The sequence below is a fragment of the Lepidothrix coronata genome, unplaced genomic scaffold (assembly GCF_001604755.1).
Source record: "Lepidothrix coronata isolate B3197 unplaced genomic scaffold, Lepidothrix_coronata-1.0 Scaffold362, whole genome shotgun sequence".
Lineage (NCBI taxonomy): Eukaryota > Metazoa > Chordata > Aves > Passeriformes > Pipridae > Lepidothrix > Lepidothrix coronata.
Genome location: NW_016690542.1, coordinates 29,172 through 39,281, shown reverse-complemented (window position 1 = coordinate 39,281; position 10,110 = coordinate 29,172). Strand labels below are relative to the sequence as shown.

The following is a 10,110-nucleotide window of genomic DNA, read 5'->3' as shown; positions in this document are numbered from 1 at the left end:
CCACCCACCTGGGTGTCCCCCCACTCTCTGGGTGCCCCCGCTCCCCTGCCTGCCCCCCTCTCCTGGGTACCCCCCGTTTTCTGGTTGCCCCCCACCCTGCACCCCCCCAGCCCGGCCCGGGGTCCCCCAGCAGTGCCCCCAGTCCCGTGGTCACACCAAGCATATATTTTATTGAAAGACCAAGTGGGTGACACGGCGTGGGGACAACCGGGGGTCGTACAGTGGCTCGGGGGGCTCTCGGGGCTCCTCTGGCTGCTGAGTTACAGATAAATATCGGGACATAGAGCGGGTGGAGTTATAGTCACGATAGCGCTGGGCGAGAGGGGCCGAAGCAAAGAAACCACCAGGCACAGCAGTGAGGAGCGGGGGGGGCCCCCAACGGGGACCCCCCGACGGGGATCCCCCCGACGGGGATCCCCCCGACGGGGACCCCCCCGGGGCCCGAGCGCGGTGCCGCGCCCCACGGCCCCTCGGGGGGAGCTCGGCCCCCCGGGCAGGGGGATGGCGGAGCGGTGGCGGGGGGTGGGGCCGGGGGCACCGACACGAGGGGGCCGGGGGCGGGAGACCCGGGGGCTGCAGCTGGAGGGGGGGTTTGGGCCGTTCCCGGGGGCTGCAGCGCTGGGGGACCCCCCCGTTCCTCAGGGTGGGGGGCTGGCACCGCGCAGCGCTCGGGGGCTTCATGGGGATGCTCACCCTGGCACACCCCCCCTCCCCGTGCCCCCATCAGCCCCCCCACAGCCTCCCCCCAGCCCCGCTCACCCCCTCGAGCCCCCCTCTCGGTCCCCCCCGTGTCCGGGGGGCTTCTCCCCGCTCCTGCCCCCCGGGCCGGCGTTGCTCATGCAGGGGGTGGGGGGCGGCTCCTCCCCGGCCCCCCAGGCCGGGCTGCGTCACCGCCGTGCCCGGGGTGCCCGGGGCGCACCCCGATACCCACCCGTGGTCCGTGGCGGCCCCCGGCCCCCCGAGAAGCGGTGAGGGTGTGCGGGGGGGCCGTGGGGCCTGGGCTGGAGCGTGTGCGGGGGGGCCAAGCCGGCTGGCTGGGGGTCACACAGTCTCTGGCCGCCGTGGGGCTGGAGGGGGGTGCGGAAGCAGGAGCCCCCCCGCTGCCCCCCTACTCCAGGTAGATGTCCTCTGTGGGGCAGGCGTACTCCAGGTGCTCCTGGTAATATTCCTGAAACGCTCGACTGCGGGGACGGGCACGACGGGGGGGCTCAGGGCTGGGACCCCAATACCCTGCACCCCCCGCACCCCCAAACCTGGCACAGCCACACCCCAACACCCAGACACCCCCCAGCACCCCCAGCCTCAGCACCCAGTCCCCCAGCACCCACAGCCCCCCAGCACCCCCACCTGTGGCACTGCCAGCCCCCCAGCACCCCCAGAGCTGGCACAGTCACCTCTCCAGGATCCAGATGCCCTGTACCCAGACCCCCAGCCCTGACAGTCCCAGTGCCCTGGCACCCAGGCTCCCAGCACAGCCAGCCCCCTGCACCCAGACGTCCATCACCTCCAGCCCCTCTGCACCCCCAGCCCCAGCACTGCCAGACCCCCAGCACCCAGCCCTCAGCACCCAGTCCCCCAGCACCCAGTTCCAGTGCACCCTCACCTCTGGCACTGCCAGCCCCCCAGCACTCCATCCCCTGGCACCCAGACCCCCTGCACCCAGCTCCCCAGACCCCCAGCACCCCCGGACCCTCAGCACCCCCAGGCCCTGGTGCCCAGCCCCCCTGCACCCAGCTCCTCAGCCCCCCCCCCGCCCTGCACCCAATCCCACGGCCCCACGCCCCCCGTGCCCCCGTGCCCGTCCCCTCCGTACCCGACACACTCGGCCACGTGTCTCATGGACTCCTGGGACACGAACACGTGGCAGGCGAAGCGGCTCAGCACCGGGTGCTTGGTGATGAACCCGAAGTAGCTGTGGGGGGCACAGGGTGAGGGGGGCACAGGGTGAGGGGGGCACAGGGTGAGGGGGGCACCCCAACCCTGCCCTGGGCAGGGGGACACCCACCGGGGCCCCGGGGCAGCCACAGGGGGACCAGGAGTGGGCAGGGGGTCCTGGTGTGGCCTGTGGGTGCCCCAGGCAGGGGATGGGGGTCCCCTGTGGTGCCCATGGGGGGCTCACCAGCTGTTCCGGGGGTGGCACCCGCAGAAGGAGATGTTTTTCATCTGGAAGAAGTGGCTGCAGCGCTCGAACTGGGAGGGAAGAGCAGGGGTGTGGGTGGTCGGCTGAGTGCTCAGAGACCCCCGAAACCTACTCCTGGTCATCCCCCAAACCCACCCCCTGTACCCCTCACCTCCTCATCACCTCCCTAAATCCCCTCCCCTCACCTCCTCGTCACCTCCTCGTCACATCCTCCCAAGCCCTCTCCCCTCACATCCTCGTCACCCCCTAAGCCCCCTCTCCTCACCCCCTCACCCCCCAAACCTCCTCCCCTCACCTCCCCATCCTTCCAAGCCCCCTCCCTTCACCTCCTCATTCCCCCCAAACCCCCACACCCGCTCCCCTCACCTCCTGGTCACCCCTCAAACCCCCTCCCATCACCTCATCACCCCCAAGCCCCATCCCCTCCTCATCCCCCCAAATCCACCCCCCTGCTCCCATCACCTCCCGGTCACCCCCCAAACCGCCTCCCCTCCTCGTCTCCCCACACCCCGTCCCCATCGCCCCCCAAACCCCTCCCTCCATCTCCTCGTGCCCCCGGCCCCCCTCCCCGTGCCCCCCAGCCCCTGCCCTCACCTCCTGGTCCCGGCTGTACTCGGTGACGGTCAGGATGAGTTTGATGCCCTGCAGCGTCACCTCCAGGTCACAGCTGGCCGGGGGGCGCAGATGCACCGTCAGCTTCCTGGTGGTGGCGATCTGGGGGCGCACGGGGAGCCGTGTGAGGGGCGGGGGGTCCCACGGGAGGCGCGGGGCTCCCGCCGCCCCCCCCTCACCTTCTGCATGGCGGCACAGAGGATCCCATTGCCCTGGTGATACGGGACCTCCACGGAGCCCAGGAACTGCACGTTGAACCGCTCCACCCAGCACGGGTTCCTCTTCAGGCCTGGGCGAGGAGAGGGGGCGAGGAGAGGGTGCCCCAAGACCCCCAAGACCCCCCACACACGTCCCTGGGGACCCCACGGGCTCCTACCGATGGCGTCCCGGGCCTGGCCAACCACCTCGTGGGCGTAGAAGGCGGGGAAGATGCCCCTCTCCCCCGTCCGCATGTTGTACCCCCGGTACCAGTAGTCGTCCTCCTCCAGCTCCACCAGGATGGGGTCGTCCACATCCAGCTCCAGCTCATCCTCGTGGCGGGGGATGAACCTGGGGGGATGGATGGAGGGGTGGAGGGATGGATGGAGAGATGGATGGAGGGGTGGAGGGATGGATGGAGGATGTGGGCAGGCAGAGGGTCCTGGAGACCCCCCCATGGCACCCGTGGTTGGGGTTGCTGCTCACCTGAAGACGGCGCGGTGGGTCTGCTCCCGCTCCTCCCCGTTCACCATGCAGGAGAACAGCCCGAAGGACTCTGTGCCTGGGGAGGTGGGGGCTTCCATGAGCCCCAGGGGCGGCTCCCACCCAAGGCGTGGGGGACACACCCGTCACTGCCCTCCCCCCACCCTGGGGGCTGCAGGACCCTTGGGGTGCAGGGAGCCATCACCTCTTCAAGGGGTCCCACTGACCCCCCACCCAGCAGAGCAGGGCTGAGGATCCCTGTGACCCCCTGTCCCACCTCCTGTGACATCCCGTGACATGGCACACAGGGATGGTGCCACGGCCAGGACGGCTGGGGCGGGACACAGAAGGGCAGCCGGTCTACCAGGGCCATGCAGAGCAGCCCGGGACTGCCTAGCACGGCACAAAGTGGCACAGCACGACACGCCACGTCACGACGTGCCACGGCACACCGCGGCACACCACGGCACAACGCGGCACAACGCGGCACAACGCGGCACAACACGGCACAACACGGCACAACACGGCCACTTACTGGAGGAGCGCGAGGTGCTGTTGACGAAGACGTTGAGGAACTTCTTGGAGAACTGGAGGTCGGCCTCGGGGGACGAGTCCTCGGAGGAGCTGTGCGCGTCGGGGGCCACCAGCCCGTCCCCGAAGGCCACCTCGTCGTCCATGTCGCAGCGGTCGCAGGCGCGCAGCAGGTCGCTGTCGTCGCTCAGCACGGACGTGCAGCGCCGCAGGCTCACCAGCTCCAGCTGTGTGTGCTCGTCCACCACCAGCGTGTACTTCACCGAGTCGTAGGCCAGCGACTCGTCCAGCGCCGGCGGCTCCGGCGCCCCGGGGACGGGCGGCAGCTCCCCCCCGAAGCTGCCCCGCCGCGGGGCCGTGGGGAAGGGGGAGCCGGGCAGGAAGGACCCCTCGTCCTCGTCGAAGGCCATGGCGAAGCCGCGGTTGGTCTTGGCGGTGGAGACGTCCAGCGTGGCGGGGTCGGCATCGGGGGGCACTAACCGGACGTCGTCGATCATGTCGTCGGCCTCCAGGACCCCCGAGTCCAGGTCCCTGTCGACGGCCCAGCCCTCGGGGCTGGCTGTGCGCTGGTCCCCGGCACTGTGGTGGTCCCCGGCGCTGTGGTGGTCCCCGGTGACGGCGGGCTCGGTGCCGGGGGACGCGCGTGGCGGGACGCGCGGCGGCGCGGGACGGCAGCCGAAGGTGGCCAGGACCTCGGAGGCGTCCAGCCTGTCGAGGGTGACGGGGCGCCCCGGGAAGACGGGCGCGATGGTGTCGTTGGTGGGGTTGCTGAGGAAGAGGAAGGGGCCCGGCTCCTCGGCCGGCGGCTCCGGCGGCGGCTCCGTGGCGGCGTCCAGGCCTCGCTCGTCCTCGGCACACTCCAGGGAGCTGCGCAGCGTCTCCATGTCCACCAGCTCGATGGCGCGCTGGCACCGCGGCACCGCCGCGTCCCCCGGCCCCGCCGGAGAGTCCCGCGGGACGGGCTCCTCGTCCAGCGCCTCGCTCAGGATCTCGGGCTCCAGGTCGGAGGCCGGGGAGATGGTGTCGCACAGCGAGTGGGTGTTCTGGAAGCACTCGTCCGGGCACTTGATGGGGTACGAGCCCTCCGAGATCATCTTGTTGACCAGGTTGCTGAGCAGCCAGGGAGAGTCCGAGTCCTCGCTAAGGTCGGGCTCCGACTCCGAGTCGGAGTCGTACTCGCTGTTGTCCTCCTCGTCCGCCTCGGGCATCAGCTTGGGCCCCACGGGCAGGTAGAAGGAGCGGCGGATGCTCTCCAGGCTGTGGTCCGGGTCGATCTTCAGGTCCAGGGGGCTGGAGGCGGAGACCTCGGTCTGGCCCTCGGGCGCGGGGCAGTCGGCGGGGTCCAGGCTGTCGTAGTACCCCTCCATCTTCAGCTCGGCCAGGCTCTCCCGCCTCACCACGCCGCGCTCCGGCGGCCCCCTCTCCGCGGGCTCCTCCTCCTCCTCCTTGCCCTTGTCGAGCAGCAGCGAGTCCTTGATGCCCATCAGGCCGGGCGCCTCCAGCTCCGGCTCCAGCTCTCCCTCGGAGCCGGGCGAGCTGGCCTCCTCGATGGAGTTGGTGAGGTGGGAGGAGCGGCCGCTGCTGCTGTCGCTGCTCAGGTCCAGCTCGGTCTCCGAGATGGAGGAGATCATGTTGCTGACCAGGCGCCCGCCGGCGAAGGCCGCCTCGAGCTCCCCCTCCACGTCCGAGTCGGAGCCGGGCGAGCTCAGGTCCTCCCCGTGCCGCCCGCCGGGCAGGAAGGGCTTGGCGGTGCGGCTGGTGAGGTCGGCCTCGATGCCGGGGTCCGAGGAGGGCGAGGTGGTCTCCGAGGAGCCCGAGGGGTGCCCGCGCACGCTGGCCGCCCGGCCGGACCGGGGACCCTCCCCGTCGGAGCTGAGCGGCTCCGGGGGGCACACGCGGGCGCCGTCCGCCCGCTCCTCGGGGGGCCGCGGGGGGCCGGGCTGCGGGCGGGGGGACCCCGGGCTGGGGGCTCCCCGGGCCGCCTCGGGCTGCGTGGGGGCGCGGGGGGCAGCGGCGGGGGCCGGGGGCGGGGGGCCGGCGTCGGGGGGGCCGGGGGGAGCCGCGGGCCCTGTTGGAGAGAGACACGGTTGAGGGGGCGGCTGGCGGGGGCGCGGCGGGGACAGCGGAGCTCGGAGCGCTGCGGAGATGAGGTTCATGTTAAAATCTTGCCCGGCACTCGGGGGCGATGGGTTACCATGTGCCAGGGACTCGGGGCTGTTGCCTTGCGAGTCCAAGGGGGAGGGCGGCAGCGAGGGGGGGGCCCCCCCGGGGCCCCGCGGGCTCTCCAGGCAGGGTCCGTCCAGGATGCAGGCGTGGGGAGACGAGTGTCCTGCGGGAAGGCAGAGCCCGTGTCACCCCGGGGGGCTGCGGGACCACCCCGGCCCCGCGGCGGGGCGGGACCCCGTGGCCGTCCCCGCCCCGCGCTCACCAGTGTGTGAGGAAGAGGAGGAGGAGGAGGAGTGGAGGAGGGCGTCCTGCCAGGTCGTGCGGTGAGCGGGCGGTGGGAAGCTGCCGTTGTTGTTCAGGGAATCCTGCGGGAAGAGCAGAGCCAAGGTGGGTGGGTGGGTGAGACCCGGGGGAGGGGGGTGTAGGGCGCGTTTGGGGACACGACAACGGGACACGGGCGGTACCGGGCCGGGGCGGGCCCAGGGGCGCCCCTCGGAGCTCCCACCGGCCTGGCAGCCCCCGCGCCACGTGCCGGGGGTTTATCCGGATTAGGGCGTCCCTGGATCCCCCGCCCGGCCAGACGCGCTCCAGGGCCGAGGGATGGCACGGCACCGCACGGCACGGTGCCCATCCCGGGGACAGACCCCACGGGGGACGCGCCAGCACCGACACCGACCCCCGGGACCCCCCGTGCGGGGCCACACAAGCAGATCCCGACCCCCCTGCAGGACCCCGGAGCCGGTGGCCCCGCGGTGGGGCCCGAGCCCCCGGGCTGGCCGGAGCCGCAGGGGTCCCCGGGGCTGTCCCGCCGGCGTGGCGGCAGCTGCGGATTAGTCCCGGCGGGAAGCGCGGGCAGCGCTAATCCCACCGAGCCGGGATTAGGGAGCGGGGCCCGCGCCGTGTGCCACCGGGCACGAACCCGCGCGGGAGAGGGAGGGGCTGGGGCACTGCCTCGGCAATGGGATCCGGGGGGCGGGAGGGGTGCGGGGAGACAGGGATGGGTGCGGGGGGGACAGGGATGCGGGGTGGGAATGGGTGTGAGGTGACAGGGACAGGAATGGGGAGGATGGGGACAGGTGCTGGGGGGACAGGGATGGGTGCTGGAGAGGATGAAGATGGGTGCTGGAGCAGGTCTGGAATGGGGAGACGGGGATGGGTGCTGGGAGGGACAGGAACTGGTACTGGGGGTACAGGGGATGGGTGCAGGGGGAGGTGGTGCTGGGGGGACAGGGCACGGGGATTACTGGCACCGATGGGTCGGACCTGGTCAGATCCAGGGGCTCCGCTCATCCCTCCCCCCGAGGGACGATGGAACGGGGTGGCCAGTGGGATCCGGCTTTGCCAGTGGGATCTGGCTTTGCCAGTGGGATCTGGCTTTGCCAGTGGGATCTGGCTTTGCCAGTGGGATCTGGCTTTGCCAGCGGGATCCAGCTTTGCCAGTGGGATCTGGCTTTGCCAGCGGGATCCAGCTTTGCCAGTGGGATCTGGCTTTGCCAGCGGGATCCAGCTTTGCCAGTGGGATCCGGCTTTGCCAGTGGGATCTGGCTTTGCCAGCGGGATCCAGCTTTGCCAGTGGGATCTGGCTTTGCCAGCGGGATCCAGCTTTGCCAGTGGGATCCAGCTTTGCCAGTGGGATCCAGCTTTGCCAGTGGGATCCGGCTTTGCCAGTGGGATCCGGCTTTGCCAGTGGGATCCGGCTTTGCCAGTGGGATCTGGCTTTGCCAGCGGGATCCAGCTTTGCGAGTGCAGCCACCGGGGCACAGAGGGACAAGGCTGAGAGGGACCCCGGGGTTTGTCACCCTCCGGTGACCCTCACCCTCCAGAGCCCCCTCCAGCCCGACAGCGCGCGGTGCCCTCCCGGGATGGGGGGGTGGTGCGGAGAATCCCGAGAGCCCCCGGCTCCATGGCAACGCAGCCGGATGCAGCCGGATGGAGCCGCTCCGCACGCGGCTTCCCACACACTGCGGTGGTGGCTCAGGGCTGGCACCGCACACGCGTGCGCGGGGACACGGGGACACCCCTGGGGGGACCCCCCCCGACATCGTGGGGGAGCCCCCGAGTCCAGCGCCGGGGTGGGACAGGGGGGACACGCCGTGAATGGGCACCCACGGAGCCCCCGTGGGCACAGGGGGCAAAGGCCCCTCGGTGGGGACACCCCTCCGGGCCACCCCCCTCCTCACCTGGGTGCCCGGGGCCGTCAGGTTGAGCGTGGTGGGTCGGTGCTTCTGCGTCTCCTCCAGGGCAGGTGAGGGGATGGGTGAGGCCGAAGGGGACGGTGGAGCTTCCAGATCGTTGCCCTCCTCCTCCTCCTCTTCCTCCTCCTCCTCCTCCTCGTTGTCGTCGATCATCTCGAACTCCTGGAAGTCGTCCTGGAAGGTGCAGACGGGGTGGGGCTGCTCCCCGCGGTCCAGCACCAGGCAGTCCTGGGGAGGGGGCACCGGGTTAGGGGGCACAGGACAGAGCCCTGCGCTCGCCACAGCCCTGTGCCCACCCCGGGGTGACCATCCCCACCGTGGCAGGGTTGGCAGTGCCCCATGGGGCCCCAAGAGGGGACCAGGGACACCCCAGCTCTGCCAGTCCCTGCCTGGCCCCCCCTGCCTGTCCTGGCAGCAGTACCCAGCCAGGCCGAGCTGGGCGAGTGTGAGCCACTCCTCCCTGCTGTGGGGGGAGCTGTGCCAGGCCAGTGCCCCCCCCAGACCCCAGGGGCCACTCGGCTCCTGCACCTTCTCATAGTGGTCCGAGTCGTAGTTGAGGCCGATGCCGCAGTCGTCCGTGATCTCCGACAGGTCCTCATCGTCAAACTCCTCCAGGCTGATGTCCTGGGGGGGCCTGGGGACATGGGGGGAGGGTGACAGACCTCAGGGACAGGCCATCTGTGCCCCCATGGCCCTGAGAGCCAAGTGGCACCGCAGGGACATCCATCCACTGTATTGCTGGCACCCCCAGCACGGGAGCACTGGCACCGGACAAACCACGGGGAGATGCCACCACAGCCCTCTCAGCCCTGGATGCCAGCACAGGAGCACCACGGGGACATGCCACCATAACCCCGTCACCCCTGGGTGCCAGCACTGCAGGGACATGCCACCATAACCCCGTCACCCCTGGGTGCCAGCACCACGGGGACATGCCACCATAACCTCGTCACCCCTGGGTGCCAGCACTGCGGGGACATGCCACCATAACCTCGTCACCCCTGGGTGCCAGCACCACGGGGACATGCCACCATAACCCCGTCACCCCTGGGTGCCAGCACCACAAGGACATGCCACCATAACCCCGTCACCCCTGGGTGCCAGCACTACAAGGACATGCCACCATAACCCCATCACCCCTGGGTGCCAGAGCAGGACAGCCACAAGGACATGGCACCACAACCCCATCACCCCTGGGTGTCAGCATGGGACAGCCACAGGGACATGGCACAGCCACAGGGACATGGCACCATAACTCCATCACCCCTGGGTGCCAGAACAGGACAACCACAGAGACATGGCACCATAACCCTGTGACCCCTGGGTGCCAGCACGGGACAGCCACAGGGACATGGCACCACAACCCCATCACCCCTGGGTGCCAGCATGGGACAGCCACAAGGACATGGCACCACAACCCCATCACCCCTGGGTGCCAGCACGGGACAGCCACAAGGACATGGCACCACAACCCCATCACCCCTGGGTGTCAGCATGGGACAGCCACAGGGACATGGCACAGCCACAGGGACACGGCACAGCCACAGGGACACGGCACCATAACTCCATCACCCCTGGGTGCCAGAACAGGACAACCACAGAGACATGGCACCCTAACCCTGTGACCCCTGGGTACCAGAACAGGACAACCACAGAGACATGGCACCATAACTCAATCACCACATGGCCAGAGTGGCCTTCAGCTGGGCAGAGGTGCCAAGGCCAGCGCACATCCCAAATTCCCTGCCCGGGACAATCCCTGGAGCCAGCCCAGGGCAGAGGCTG

General features: G+C 70.4%; 1 protein-coding gene across 1 annotated transcript in view; it reads right to left on the bottom strand.

Moving 5' to 3' along the window:
• Positions 1 to 1,004: 1,004 nt before the first annotated feature.
• The window catches only part of LOC108509413 (C-Jun-amino-terminal kinase-interacting protein 2-like), a 15,713-nt gene continuing 6,607 nt past the window's right edge, over positions 1,005 to 10,110 (bottom strand). Inside the window, exons 2-12 of the mRNA XM_017838838.1 lie at positions 8,854 to 8,959; positions 8,311 to 8,553; positions 6,393 to 6,495; positions 3,969 to 6,293; positions 3,437 to 3,512; positions 3,129 to 3,301; positions 2,932 to 3,041; positions 2,735 to 2,854; positions 2,120 to 2,190; positions 1,814 to 1,912; positions 1,005 to 1,181 (exon numbers count right to left, since the gene is read on the bottom strand). Coding sequence (XP_017694327.1) covers positions 1,109 to 1,181; positions 1,814 to 1,912; positions 2,120 to 2,190; positions 2,735 to 2,854; positions 2,932 to 3,041; positions 3,129 to 3,301; positions 3,437 to 3,512; positions 3,969 to 6,293; positions 6,393 to 6,495; positions 8,311 to 8,553; positions 8,854 to 8,959 — 3,499 coding nt within the window. The 3' untranslated portion in view covers positions 1,005 to 1,108. The remainder of the gene's footprint in view (positions 1,182 to 1,813; positions 1,913 to 2,119; positions 2,191 to 2,734; positions 2,855 to 2,931; positions 3,042 to 3,128; positions 3,302 to 3,436; positions 3,513 to 3,968; positions 6,294 to 6,392; positions 6,496 to 8,310; positions 8,554 to 8,853; positions 8,960 to 10,110) is intronic.